The 16407-nt window shown below is 48.3% G+C and overlaps 1 protein-coding gene across 8 annotated transcripts in view; it reads right to left on the bottom strand.

Moving 5' to 3' along the window:
* Positions 1-16407, bottom strand: part of CADM1 (cell adhesion molecule 1) — a 232581-nt gene that overhangs the window by 85848 nt on the left and 130326 nt on the right. For all 8 annotated transcript variants that reach the window (XM_069741373.1, XM_069741372.1, XM_069741370.1 and 5 more), the window contains one exon: positions 11521-11667. In XM_069741373.1, the coding sequence (XP_069597474.1) occupies positions 11521-11667 (147 nt within the window). The remainder of the gene's footprint in view (positions 1-11520; positions 11668-16407) is intronic.

The raw sequence follows: 16407 nt of genomic DNA, 5'->3' as shown, positions 1-16407 counted from the left end.
GACAGGTCATTTTCTGATGACACTTTCCCAGATAACTGCAATGCTTACTACAAAAGCAAAGCGGTCATCAACTAGATATAAGGAGGAACCCAAAAGTCTACATCATTTCATTCAGTATCAAAACCACCCAGGTCCACAAATGTATAACATGCATAATGATGAGTAGAATCGCTAGAGTAGGTCCTAAGAGCTGAAGGAACCGACATCAATACAGAAGACGTCTACGGCCAGGAGAGATCAACAGAGTGCTGAAGACTGCGAGTGACAATGACAAAGCGAGGTCAGGAGGAGCAGCGCCATCGCGTTTAGTCAGTTATTAGTCATAGTGGAGAGAGGTGGGGATCAGGGTAATGAGCTATATTGTCTGCGGCCAAGTAACACTTCCAGCAATCGGCTGCGCTTGAAGGCTGAAGAAACAGCGATGCTCCCCGCAGCACACAACGTAGCATGCTCCCCGCAGCACACAACGTAGCATGCTCCCCGCAGCACACAACGTAGCATGCTCCCCGCAGCACACAACGTAGCATGCTCCCCGCAGCACACAAGGTAGCATGCTCCCCGCAGTACACAACGTAGCATGCTTCGCGCAGCACACAACGTAGCATGCTCGCCGCAGCACACAACGTAGCATGCTCCCCGCAGCACACAACGTAGCATGCTCCCCGCAGCACAACGTAGCATGCTCCCCGCAGCACACAACGTAGCATGCTCCCCGCAGCACACAACGTAGCATGCTCCCCGCAGCACACAACGTAGCATGCTCCCCGCAGCACACAACGTAGCATGCTCCCCGCAGCACACAACGTAGCATGCTCCCCGCAGCACACAACGTAGCATGCTCCCCGCAGCACACAACGTAGCATGCTCCCCGCAGCACACAACGTAGCATGCTCCCCGCAGCACACAACGTAGCATGCTCCCCGCAGCACACAACGTAGCATGCTCCCCGCAGCACACAACGTAGCATGCTCCCCGCAGCACACAACGTAGCATGCTCCCCGCAGCACACAACGTAGCATGCTTCGCGCAGCACACAACGTAGCATGCTCGCCGCAGCACACAACGTAGCATGCTCCCCGCAGCACACAACGTAGCATGCTCCCCGCAGCACACAACGTAGCATGCTCCCCGCAGCACACAACGTAGCATGCTCCCCGCAGTACACAACGTAGCATGCTCCCCGCAGTACACAACGTAGCATGCTGCCCACAGTACACAACGTAGCATGCTGCCCACAGTACACAACGTAGCATGCTGCCCGCAGTACACAACGTAGCATGCTGCCTGCAGTACACAACGTAGCATGCTCCCCGCAGTACACAACGTAGCATGCTGCCCGCAGTACACAACGTAGCATGCTGCCCGCAGTACACAACGTAGCATGCTGCCCGCAGTACACAACATAGCATGCTCCCCACAGTACACAACGCAGCATGCTCCCCGCAGTACACAACGCAGCATGCTGCCCGCAGTACACAATGTAGCATGCTCCCCCCAGGACACAACGTAGCATGCTCCCCACAGTACACAACGTAGCATGCTCCCCACAGTACACAACGTAGCATGCTCCCCACAGTACACAACGCAGCATGCTCCCCGCAGTACACAACGCAGCATGCTCCCCGCAGTACACAACGTAACATGCTGCCTGCAGTACACAACGTAGCATGCTGCCCGCAGTACACAACGCAGCATGCTCCCCGCAGTACACAACGTAACATGCTGCCTGCAGTACACAATGTAGCATGCTCCCCGCAGTACACAACGTAACATGCTCCCCGCAGTACACAACGTAACATGCTGCCTGCAGTACACAATGTAGCATGCTCCCCGCAGTACACAACGTAACATGCTGCCCGCAGTACACAACGTAGCATGCTGCCCGCAGTACACAACGTAGCATGCTGCCCGCAGTACACAACGCAGCATGCTCCCCGCAGTACACAACGCAGCATGCTCCCCGCAGTACACAACGCAGCATGCTCCCCGCAGTACACAACGTAACATGCTGCCTGCAGTACACAACGTAGCATGCTGCCCGCAGTACACAACGCAGCATGCTCCCCGCAGTACACAACGTAACATGCTGCCTGCAGTACACAATGTAGCAGCGGCCGGTCCTTAGACAACAGGTGATCCTGTAATGAGCCAACCCCAAAATCTTTCGTACAGATGGCCCTACATGTACATTTTTGTATGGTCCTGCGTTTGGCACACTCGCCTGGCAATGATACAATATTTATTTGAAGGTTGTTAAAGAAGATTTTCTCAAGATCGATCTTCAGAAGCGCACAGCTCCTCGGCCTCCCGGCTTCCTCGCCCGGGAGCGGTGTGCTCCTGAATGATTGTCAGCTGCATGGATGAGCAGCTAGTCCAAACTGCAAGCGCTCCGACACTGCAACCTCTGGGGCACCGTGATCCGACCAGTTACAGAAAAGCAAAGAGCCTGCGAGCGCTGCGCTCCCATGTCCACCTCTGATAGAATGCAGTGGTGGCCGGTAATCTAGGTAACAAGCTGTAAACTATAGAATTAAAAATAGCTCCATACTTAGTGACAAATTAAAAAAAATAAATAAATAAAATAAGTTGTACAGCTGTTTTTTTTTTTTACTTTCATTTTAACCATTTATCACACAGACGACACCTTTAAGTGTGATTATTACTATCCTCCTCATTAGAGATGTGTCATCAAGGGGGACAGACGCCGCCTTCTCGAAAAGAAAAACATTGGCCTGTAGTGACAGTATGCACATTGCCGGTGACAAAAAAAAAAAAAAGTCACAAGTCACAGTCAACAAATTAAGAAAAACAAATTAAAAAATAATCTAAAATGGGCTGAAAATCCACAAGGGAGACGAGCAAGTGATGTGCACACTGACAAAGCTGAGGAAAGCCATACAATGAAGGCAAGTGTCACCAGAAAATCAGACATTGTTATAGTCAGGTTTATACAGACAGATCCTCAATTGCACTAAGTATTTACCGTGCAGGATTTCATTAGGTCACTGTACAGGAGGAGGAGGAGGAGGAGGTGAGCTGTGACATCACCTATTGTGAATGGTGGATCCTGTGTTATCTACTGTATATAGAGGCGTTATCAGTCACTGTACAGGAGGAGGAGGTGAGCTGTGACATCTATTGTGAATGGTGGATCCTGTGTTATCTACTGTATATAGAGGTGTTATCAGTCATTGTACAGGAGGAGGAGGTGAGCTGTGACATCACCTATTGTGAATGGTGGATCCTGTGTTATCTACTGTATATATACAGGTGTTATCAGTCACTGTACAGGAGGAGGAGGTGAGCTGTGACATAACCTATTGTGAATGGTGGATCCTGTGTTATCTACTGTATATAGAGGTATCAGTCACAGGAGGTGGTCAGGTATGGACTTTGATGGTTATTACGCACTAAGTTCCTTATGTAGCACTGCTGCAGAAGACAACGATGCACCTACATCCTCCCACGGTCTTTGCAGTTTATCACTGGAGGTAAGAATTGAGGTAATGATCTTACTTTCAGGAAAAGGATCTTTAAATAGAAGATTAATACTAGAAAAAAAATGTAATAATTAATGAGAGTCATGTGAAACGTTCCCCTGTAATAACCTGTTATAATAATAAGCTATAAGGTCTGCAGCACAAACACTACAGATAACCATGTATCAGCTCCCAGACACATCCCGTTCACCGGCACAGTCACTACAGATAACTATGTATCAGCTCCCGGACACATCCCGTGCACCAACGCATTCACTACAGATAACTATGTATCAGCTCCCGGACACATCCCGTGCAGAGGATCATTCACTACAGAAAACTATGTATCAGCTCCTGGACACATCCCGTGCACCCGCGCATTCACTACAGATAACTATGTATCAGCTCCCGGACACATCCCGTGCACCCGCGCATTCACTACAGATAACCATGTATCAGCTCCCGGACACATCCCGTGCACCCGCGCATTCACTACAGATAACTATGTATCAGCTCATGGACACATCCCGTGCACCCGCGCATTCACTACAGATAACTATGTATCAGCTCCTGGACACATCCCGTGCACCGGCACAGTCACTACAGATAACCATGTATCAGCTCCTGGACACATCCCGTGCACCGATGCATTCACTACAGATAACCATGTATCAGCTCCCGGACACATCCCGTGCACCCGCGCATTCACTACAGATAACTATGTATTAGCTCCCGGACACATCCCGTGCAGAGGATCATTCACTACAGATAACTATGTATCAGCTCATGGACACATCCCGTGCACCGGCACATTCACTACAGATAACTATGTATCAGCTCCCAGACACATCCCGTGCACCGGCACAGTCACTACAGATAACTATGTATCAGCTCCTGGACACATCCCGTGCACCGGCACATTCACTACAGATAACCATGTATCAGCTCCCAGACACATCCCGTGCACCGGCACAGTCACTACAGATAACTATGTATCAGCTCCTGGACACATCCCGTGCACCGGCACATTCACTACAGATAACTATGTATCAGCTCCCAGACACATCCCGTGCACCCGCGCATTCACTACAGATAACTATGTATCAGCTCCCGGACACATCCCGTTCACCGGCACAGTCACTACAGATAACCATGTATTAGCTCCTGGACACATCCCGTGCACCGGCACATTCACTACAGATAACCATGTATCAGCTCCCGGACACATCCCGTGCACCGATGCATTCACTACAGATAACTATGTATTAGCTCCCGGACACATCCCGTGCACCCGCGCATTCACTACAGATAACTATGTATCAGCTCCTGGACACATCCCGTGCACCGGCACAGTCACTACAGATAACCATGTATCAGCTCCTGGACACATCCCGTGCACCCGCGCATTCACTACAGATAACCATGTATCAGCTCCTGGACACATCCCGTGCACCGGCACAGTCACTACAGATAACCATGTATCAGCTCCCAGACACATCCCGTGCACCCGCGCATTCACTACAGATAACTATGTATCAGCTCCTGGACACATCCCGTGCACCGGCACATTCACTACAGATAACTATGTATCAGCTCCCAGACACATCCCGTGCACCCGCGCATTCACTACAGATAACTATGTATTAGCTCCTGGACACATCCCGTGCACCGATGCATTCACTACAGATAACTATGTATTAGCTCCCGGACACATCCCGTGCACCCGCGCATTCACTACAGATAACCATGTATCAGCTCCTGGACACATCCCGTGCACCCGCGCATTCACTACAGATAACCATGTATCAGCTCCCAGACACATCCCGTGCACCCGCGCATTCACTACAGATAACCATGTATCAGCTCCTGGACACATTCCGTGCACCCGCGCATTCACTACAGATAACCATGTATCAGCTCCCGGACACATCCCATGCACCGGCACAGTCACTACAGATAACTATGTATCAGCTCCCGGACACATCCCATGCACCGGCAGTCACTACAGATAACCATGTATCAGCTCCCAGACACATCCCGTGCACCCGCGCATTCACTACAGATAACCATGTATCAGCTCCCGGACACATTCCGTGCACCCGCGCATTCACTACAGATAACCATGTATCAGCTCCCAGACACATCCCGTGCACCCGCGCATTCACTACAGATAACCATGTATCAGCTCCCGGACATATTCCGTGCACCCGCGCATTCACTACAGATAACCATGTATCAGCTCCCGGACACATTCCGTGCACCCGCGCATTCACTACAGATAACCATGTATCAGCTCTTGGACACATCCCGTGCACCCGCGCATTCACTACAGATAACCATGTATCAGCTCCCAGACACATCCCGTGCACCCACGCATTCACTACAGATAACCATGTATCAGCTCCTGGACACATCCCGTGCACCGGCACAGTCACTACAGATAACCATGTATCAGCTCTTGGACACATCCCGTGCACCCGCGCATTCACTACAGATAACCATGTATCAGCTCCCGGACACATCCCGTGCACCCGCGCATTCACTACAGATAACCATGTATCAGCTCCCAGACACATCCCGTGCACCCGCGCATTCACTACAGATAACCATGTATCAGCTCCTGGACACATCCCGTGCACCGGCGCATTCACTACAGATAACCATGTATCAGCTCCCGGACACATCCCGTGCACCCGCGCATTCACTACAGATAACCATGTATCAGCTCCCAGACACATCCCGTGCACCCGCGCATTCACTACAGATAACCATGTATCAGCTCCTGGACACATCCCGTGCACCGGCACAGTCACTACAGATAACCATGTATCAGCTCCTGGACACATTCCGTGCACCCGCGCATTCACTACAGATAACCATGTATCAGCTCCCAGACACATCCCGTGCACCCGCGCATTCACTACAGATAACCATGTATCAGCTCCCGGACACATTCCGTGCACCCGCGCATTCACTACAGATAACCATGTATCAGCTCCCGGACACATCCCGTGCACCGGCACAGTCACTACAGATAACTATGTATCAGCTCCTGGACACATCCCATGCACCGGCACAGTCACTACAGATAACCATGTATCAGATCCCGGACACATCCCGTTCACCGGCACAGTCACTACAGATAACCATGTATCAGCTCCTGGACACATCCCGTGCACCCGCGCATTCACTACAGATAACCATGTATCAGCTCCTGGACACATCCCGTGCACCGGCACAGTCACTACAGATAACTATGTATCAGCTCCTGGACACATCCCGTGCACCGGCACAGTCACTACAGATAACCATGTATCAGCTCCTGGACACATCCCGTGCACCCGCGCATTCACTACAGATAACTATGTATCAGCTCCTGGACACATCCCGTGCACCGGCACAGTCACTACAGATAACCATGTATCAGCTCCTGGACACATCCCGTGCACCCGCGCATTCACTACAGATAACCATGTATCAGCTCCCGGACACATCCCGTGCACCGGCACAGTCACTACAGATAACCATGTATCAGCTCCTGGACACATCCCGTGCACCCGCGCATTCACTACAGATAACTATGTATCAGCTCCTGGACACATCCCGTGCACCGGCACAGTCACTACAGATAACCATGTATCAGCTCCTGGACACATCCCGTGCACCGGCACAGTCACTACAGATAACCATGTATCAGCTCCCAGACACATCCCGTGCACCCGCGCATTCACTACAGATAACCATGTATCAGCTCCTGGACACATCCCATGCACCCGCGCATTCACTACAGATAACTATGTATCAGCTCCTGGACACATCCCGTGCACCCGCGCATTCACTACAGATAACCATGTATCAGCTCCCGGACACATCCCGTGCACCGGCACAGTCACTACAGATAACCATGTATCAGCTCCTGGACACATCCCGTGCACCCGCGCATTCACTACAGATAACTATGTATCAGCTCCTGGACACATCCCGTGCACCGGCACAGTCACTACAGATAACCATGTATCAGCTCCTGGACACATCCCGTGCACCGGCACAGTCACTACAGATAACCATGTATCAGCTCCCAGACACATCCCGTGCACCCGCGCATTCACTACAGATAACCATGTATCAGCTCCTGGACACATCCCATGCACCCGCGCATTCACTACAGATAACCATGTATCAGCTCCCGGACACATCCCGTGCACCGGCACAGTCACTACAGATAACCATGTATCAGCTCCTGGACACATCCCGTGCACCGGCACAGTCACTACAGATAACCATGTATCAGCTCCCGGACACATCCCGTGCACCCGCGCATTCACTACAGATAACTATGTATCAGCTCCTGGACACATCCCATGCACCCGCGCATTCACTACAGATAACCATGTATCAGCTCCTGGACACATCCCGTGCACCGGCGCAGTCACTACAGATAACCATGTATCAGCTCCTGGACACATCCCGTGCACCCGCGCATTCACTACAGATAACCATGTATCAGCTCCTGGACACATCCCGTGCACCGGCGCAGTCACTACAGATAACCATGTATCAGCTCCTGGACACATCCCGTGCACCCGCGCATTCACTACAGATAACTATGTATCAGCTCCCGGACACATCCCGTGCACCGGCGCAGTCACTACAAATAACCATGTATCAGCTCCCAGACACATCCCGTGCACCGGCACAGTCACTACAGATAACCATGTATCAGCTCCCAGACACATCCCGTGCACCGGCGCAGTCACTACAGATAACTATGTATCAGCTCCTGGACACATCCCGTGCACCGGCGCAGTCACTACAGATAACCATGTATCAGCTCCTGGACACATCCCGTTCACCGGCACAGTCACTACAGATAACTATGTATCAGCTCCTGGACACATCCCGTGCACCGGCGCAGTCACTACAGATAACTATGTATCAGCTCCTGGACACATCCCGTGCACCGGCGCAGTCACTACAGATAACTATGTATCAGCTCCTGGACACATCCCGTGCACCGGCGCAGTCACTACAGATAACCATGTATCAGCTCCTGGACACATCCCGTGCACCGGCGCAGTCACTACAGATAACCATGTATCAGCTCCTGGACACATCCCGTGCACCGGCGCAGTCACTACAGATAACTATGTATCAGCTCCTGGACACATCCCGTGCACCGGCGCAGTCACTACAGATAACTATTAGTCATGAGCGAGTATACTCGTTACTCGGGTGGTCCCCGAGTATTTTGGCGTGCTTAGAGATTTAGTTTTTGCAGCCGCATGATATGCGGCTGCTAGACAGGCTGAATACATGTGGGAATTCCCTAATGAACAGGCAACCCCTACGTGTATTCAGGCTGTCTAGCAGTCGCAAATCATGCAGCTGCGGTGACGAAAACTAAATCTCCGAGCATGCTAAAACACTCGGGAGACCACCCGAGCATGATCGGGGAAACCCGAGTGCCGAGAATACTCGCTCATCACTAATGACTGTCTCAGCTCCCGGACACATCCCGTGCACCGGCACATTCACTACATCAGCGCAGCAAATACAGGGAATAAATATCGCCCTACGTATCAGCCAGTAACAGGTCGAGGAGCAAGCGCTGCTGAGAAATGTGGAACAGTCCCTGTAATAAGCCGTCCTGTAGAGCTGGGAAGCAATAATGCATAAGCGGGATACATGGAGAAGGGAGTAGCTGCGCTCGGCTGTGCCGGGGATTATAACAGCATTATTGTGCTGTAACAGCATTATTGTGCCACCAAGATCTTGCGGACCCTTTTTTCTTTTTTACAGACCTGCTTAGTGTGGATTGAGGTGACAGATTGTTTTTCTAGAGCAATCAATAAATCAGAAGCCATTTGTGACCGGCCGACTGTCAAAACCATGATGTAATGCAGCATGATGTATGTAATAAAACATGTAACATGCCGGCGGAGCTGAGCAGCTGTCACAACTAGTGAGCGGCATTAAATAATTATTCTTGGGACGATCAAATCTTTGTGGCTTAGGAGAAAGAAAAAAAAAGCAAACGCCATCACGTATAATGTATAGACGTGCAACTGTGGTGGGACATGGGGGGAAAATGGCTCAATATAAAAGCAACCCCGCACTATGCCGAGGTTACAGCATACCCACTATGTAGGAACTTTGCATTAATTACAAAATTACATTTTTGCAACAAGGAAGCAAAGAAATCAACAGTTGTGGAATTTATATAAATATATTACTTATGAATCATAAAATTGTGCAATTTTCACACTGACCACTAGGGCTAATACTAGGCTCTTACAGGCTGGGTTTTTTCAACAGACAGATCCCAATAGACTAACAACACTGACTCGTTGACGTCTACAGGAGAATTTCATAGGCATAGTCTTATCAGCAAATATTGTGTAGGGAGGGGGAGGAAGTGAGCTGTGACATCACCTATTGCGAATGGTGGATCCTGTGTTATCTACTGTATATAGAGGTGTAATCAGTCATTGTACAGGAGGAGGAGGTGAGCTGTGACATCACCTATTGTGAATGGTGGATCCTGCATTATCTACTGTATATAGAGGTGTTATCAGTCATTGTACAGGAGGAGGTGAGCTGTGACATCTATTGTGAATGGTGGATCCTGTGTTATCTACTGTATATAGAGGTGTTATCAGTCATTGTACAGAAGGAGGAGGTGAGCTGTGACATCACCTATTGTAAATGGTGAATCCTGTGTTATCTACTGTAAATAGTGGTGTTTTAAGTCATTGTACAGGAGGAGGAGGTGAGCTGTGATATCACCTTTTGTGAATGGTGGATCCTGTGTTATCTACTGTATATAGAGGTGTTATCAGTCATTGTACAGGAGGAGGAGGTGAACTGTGACATCACCTATTGTGAATGGTGGATCCTGTGTTATCTACTGTATATAGAGGTGTTATCAGTCAGTGTACAGGAGGAGGAGGTGAACTGTGATATTACCTATTGTGAATGGTGGATCCTGTGTTATCTACTGTATATAGAGGTGTTATCAGTCATTGTACAGGAGGAGGAGGTGAGCTGTGACATCACCTATTGTGAATGGTGGATCCTGTGTTATCTACTATATATAGAGGTGTTATCCGTCATTGTACAGGAGGAGGAGGTGAGCTGTGACATCACCTATTGTGAATGGTGGATCCTGTGTTATCTACTGTATATAGAGGTGTTATCAGTCATTGTACAGGAGGAGGAGGTGAGCTGACACATCACCTATTGTGAATGGTGGATCCTGTGTTATCTACTGTATATAGAGGTGTTATCAGTCATTGTACAGAAGGAGGAGGTGAGCTGTGACATCACCTATTGTAAATGGTGAATCCTGTGTTATCTACTGTATATAGAGGTGTTATCAGTCATTGTACAGGAGGAGGAGGTGAGCTGTGACATCACCTATTGTGAATGGTGGATCCTGTGTTATCTACTGTATATAGAGGTGTTATCAGTCATTGTACAGGAGGAGGAGGTGAACTGTGATATTACCTATTGTGAATGGTGGATCCTGTGTTATTTACTGTATATAGAGGTGTTATCGGTTATGGTAATTCAGTGTGCGGTAATAAGATTGCTAAAAAGTCATATGAACAGAATTAATAGTATCCGTCTGTTATTGGGTTTAGCAAATGCTCAAAAGAATAAAATGTCCAGCTTCACCGAATCCGTGAAAAAAGGTTTCTTTATTCACAAACCCGTAGCATAGAGTATACAAACTTCAACACAAACCATATGGGTGTGAATCAAGTTTGTGAATGAAGAAACCTTTTTTTTTCCACGAAGTCGGTGAAGCTGGACATTTTCTTCTTTTGGATCCTATGCGCCTGGACACAGCGGGTCCGTGCTCCCGAAGTTCAGCTTATGCATCACGGGTGAGCTGGTTTATATTCCTTTAGCAAATGTTGTGAAATTTAAATTAAAAAAAAAAAAATAGTGACATAGGAAATCAAAATAATACCAATAAAAAATACTGCAAATCATGGTCACTAGAAACCCCAGTCAGATAACGTCTGTAGTCACTTACGCCGGAAATCTCGAAAGTAGATGGTTTGCCGATTTGGGTTCAGCAGCTGAATTACAGAATCATCATTGTTCTTAACCCGACAACTTATGGTAGCGACCTCTCCTTCCACCACGGTTACATTCTCTGTTTCCAAATTCTGACGCTCTCCTAGAAGACAAACATAAATGGATGAGGACAACGGCCAAGGAGTTGGGATTACAGGTCATTTGGACGCAGAAAATCACTGTATGAAATGTGAACCAGGTCCCAATCTACATACGGAAGGCCCAATGCTATGTACAAGCTCAGAGTTGGACAAAGCAGTAATGTGGCAGCCACAAGAGTCCACGAGGCTCCATATGGATGACCATACAGATCAATGAGGCGTTCTCCAAATTACGGAGGAGTTCTAAGTGGTGAGCTCATCTTCTGTCTTCAGGACCGCACAACTCCCCTGTCTCCCGGGGATGGGAAGCAATGTGCTCCTGAAGATTGACAATTCGTGCCGATGCCATAGTCGTACCACTAGGGGATGGGAAGCAATGTGCTCCTGAAGAATGACAATTCGTGCCAATGCCATAGTCGTACCACTAGGGGATGGGAAGCAATGTGCTCCTGAAGAATGACAATTCGTGCCGACACCATGGTCGTACCACTAGGGGATGGGAAGCAATGTGCTCCTGAAGAATGACAATTCGTACTGACACCATGGTCGTACCACTAGGGGATTGGAAGCAATGTGTTCCTGAAGAATTACAATTCGTGCCAATGCCATAGTCGTACCAGTAGGGGATGGGAAGCAATGTGCTCCTGAAGAATGACAATTTGTACTGACACCATGGTCGTATCACTAGGGGATGCGAAGCGATGTTCTCCTGAAGATTGACAATTCGTGCTGATGCCATGGTCGTACCACTAGGGGATGGGAAGCGATGTGCTCCAGAATTTTGACAATTCATGCCGATGCCATGGTCGTACCACTAGCTCTGCTCTCCCATGCATCTGGCAGAGGTAGCTTTGCCTGTGGGGCACCAAGCCTAGCCAAAGCTTGTCTAAGTAAAAGGCCACCCCTAATGGACAGCAGAGGTGACCGGTAACCTAGGCCAAGAGTTGCAATCTATAAAATTGAAAACATAGTACATTTTTAAAGAAACTTTATTTTTAAGGGCACTTTGACATTTCAACTGTTTATGAACATGAGCGAACCCCTTAAAGTTTACCATAACACTGAAGTCACCTGGTAGCATTGTCGAGGAAAGCTCACCTTCTACCAACACTTGCTGAACAGATTGAACACAGAAACACATTTTCTTTTTTTTTTTCTTTCCTTTTTAAAACTTTAATTATTTAAGAAGAAAGTCTGTTCAGTGGGTGTCTCACATACAGTCTCCCTGAAAAACGTGACACTCCACCGGGCACCATTCCAAGTACATTTAGTAGCCTGATTGGTGACGAGGGTGGGGAGGGAGAAGCAGCGCTCCCCATAGTCCTGGCCACCTGTTCTGGTGTGGCAGGAGAAGATGAAGACTGTACGTTCGTGGTTCAAGATGCTGAATTTGAAAAGTTTTTCACCTGGAATCACAGAGGCTGCGAACAATAGCGGGTGAATAATACATCCTTGCATGAGAAGACACGCTGAAGTCTGCCTAGACAACACCCCACTACATCCGTGTTGTCATGCAGTCTCGAAAGACAGATTTCTACTTTATACGAGTCTTTACCTGGGGTGATGAGCATTACAGGGCCAAAAAAACTCCATGGCATGCAAGAATTTGATTACTTAATGAGAACCAGTCACTGGGTGAAAAGTGGCCACATTTTGCTCTTACATAATTCTTACTGCTCCCCTGAGCAGATCATTTCTTTTTTCTGTTTAATCCGCCATACAGTTCCAGAGATGTGGGCTTTTTAATTGAAGGTTGTGGCTCACAAACTCCTCAGGGGTGTGTCTTTAGGCTGTTTTGCATATTTTCTGTGTAAGCCCCCCCCCCCCTCCTTGTCAATATTTGAAATTAGACCTAAATTTAAAAAAAAAAAAAGCCCAAATCTCTAGAACTGTAGGTCGGATTTTGAAATTTAAAAAAATAAAATAAATAAAAAATACTTATGGAAGCGGCAGGAATAAAATAAGATCAATTATGGCCCAGTTTTTGCCTGACAAGAGACTGTCTTTAAAGGGGGTTATGCAACTATAAAAAGGGCAAAAATAAACAGAAAAAAAACACGCCCATAAAACTTGCCTTAACGGTTTCATTTTTCGTGATCTGGGACTAGGTGAGGGTTTGGTTTTTTTTGCACCTTGAGCTGACGTTTTTATTGATACCATTTTGAGGCAGACATGAGGCTTTGATCGCCTCTTGTTGCAGTGGCTGAAAAAAAAATTCAATTATGGAATTTTTCTCTTGTTACACCATTTACTGATCGGATTAATTTAATTTGCTTTATTTTTAGTGGTATAAAAAGGGAAATCTCGACTTGTGTTTTTTTTTTCATATTTTGAAAAACTTTTCTTTTTACGGTTTCTTATACGTGTTTTATCCGTGTTTTTTTCCTGAATAAGACATACACACGTTTTTTTTTAATTTTTTTTTATTACACCCGTTTTTAATACTGTAATGGATAGAAGCTTTGAAAAGGTTTTCCTTTTTTTTTTTTTGTGGCCCACAAGAAAATCACTGATGGTGAAAACAGACACGGACATCACACTGATGAAAACTGCATTCAAAACAGTGATGAAAATCAGTCAGGTTTTTTCATGCAAGTCTGATGTGAGTTTATTGCACTGATCTCAGAGATCGCTTGTGGACAATATTCCAAATTGAGCCAATAAGGTCATTATCAGAAGTTGTAATTGCCTACAGAGCCCGATGCAGTGCCGCTCAGAGACTAATCTGAGGCATGTAGCCCCGGCGTCTTCTGCAGATTATGTGCGTCAGTGATGCAGCATCCATAGTGAATCGGTGTCACCGCCGTTCATGTGATGTGGAAGTCACAATGCAGCATTAGAAAGATTAATTCAGTGACTGTATATAGAATACCAATATGACCGGTCTTGTGTCTAACGGAGATTAATTTCCCTGCATAAAATCCATACAGAATCCTTTGTGTAAATAGGGCGGCATCAATCTGAATTATAAGTGGCGATCTGGATCCTATGTAGAGAATAACATGCAGTCCTGGATTAGAACATTCACAATCCAATCAGCAAATAGACTATTTGCATAGAAAAAGAAAAATGTTCTGTAATTTTAAAGGGAATTTTGTCGGCACAGAATGACTTCAAATCAAGCACCTCGGCACACCCATGGCGTGTCCCGAGCGCCTCGACCCACCCATGGCACGTCCCGAGCGCCTCGACCCACCCATGGCACGTCCCGAGCGCCTCGACCCACCCATGGCACGTCCCGAGCGCCTCGACCCACCCATGGCACGTCCCGAGCGCCTCGACGCACCCATGGCACGTCCCGAGCGCCTCGACCCACCCATGGCACGTCCCGAGCACCTCGACGCACCCTTGGCACGTCCCGAGCACCTCGACGCACCCTTGGCACGTCCCGAGCACCTCGACGCACCCTTGGCACGTCCCGAGCACCTCGACGCACCCTTGGCACGTCCCGAGCACCTCGACGCACCCTTGGCACGTCCCGAGCACCTCGACGCACCCTTGGCACGTCCCGAGCACCTCGACGCACCCTTGGCACGTCCCGAGCACCTCGACGCACCCTTGGCACGTCCCGAGCACCTCGACGCACCCTTGGCACGTCCCGAGCACCTCGACGCACCCTTGGCACGTCCCGAGCACCTCGACGCACCCTTGGCACGTCCCCAGCACCTCGACGCACCCTTGGCACGTCCCCAGCACCTCGACTCACCCTTGGCATGTCCCAAGCACCTCGACGCACCCTTGGCACGTCCCAAGCACCTCGACGCACTCTTGGCACATCCCGAGCACCTCGACGCACTCTTGGCACGTCCCGAGCACCTCAACGCACTCTTGGCACGTCCCGAGCACCTCAACGCACTCTTGGCGAGTCCAGAGTACATCGACGCACCCTTGGCATGGCCCAAGTAGGTCGGTGTACCCTTGGAATGGTACAAGCAGGTCAAGGCATGTCAGATCACCCTATCCGGGGCGCAAACAGGTCGGCGCACCCTTGGAGTGGTGCACCTTCCTACCTACTTGTTTTCCATCCGTCTCCACCCTCATCTACCTTGACAGCTCTTTCTGGGTTTTACAGATAAGCGTGGAAGATTTAAAACAAGTTTGTGGAAGGTATATTAAAATGTCAGTTTTCCCTACCTTGCCCCTTTGTGGTGGCCGCCAACCCACAGGCTGGTTACAACAGCTTGTACATCATGCATAATATCAGAATGCTCACCAAGACGGCATTTCCAAAAACTAAAATTACACGAGAGAAAGATCTTTATAGAAGTGCTGGTATCAGTCTAGAATAAAGCTTGGTTTACACCGTTAGATGCCCGCCCCTAACAAACGCTGAACAACAAGTGATCATTTCAAGTTTTTTTTACTCAAATTCATATTTTTGGGGGGATAAAAATAATTTTTGCAATTGGGTTTCATTAAAAATTTAACACTATTTGCCTTCTATAGCCTCTGCATTACACGGCTATTGCCGATTGCAGAATGAGTTAACTGAGAATCTATCAGTGAGCACACTTTAACAGCGTCATGTCTTTTTTCGATTTATGACCACAGACCACATCAAAGTCCAATGTGCAGAAAAACAAAGACCCTGAAACAGCCGAACGGTGCAACATTTTTAATGCAAAACATAATTGTAAAAAAGTATTTTTAAGCTCCAATACATACACTTATAAAATAAAGTGGGAAAACCTTCTAAGGCCGTCTCACGCATGCCGATGCAAACTGTACGGCATATTGTCATC

The sequence above is a fragment of the Ranitomeya imitator genome, chromosome 10 (assembly GCF_032444005.1).
Source record: "Ranitomeya imitator isolate aRanImi1 chromosome 10, aRanImi1.pri, whole genome shotgun sequence".
Classification (NCBI taxonomy): Eukaryota; Metazoa; Chordata; class Amphibia; order Anura; family Dendrobatidae; genus Ranitomeya; species Ranitomeya imitator.
This window is presented reverse-complemented; position numbering and strand designations above follow the sequence as displayed.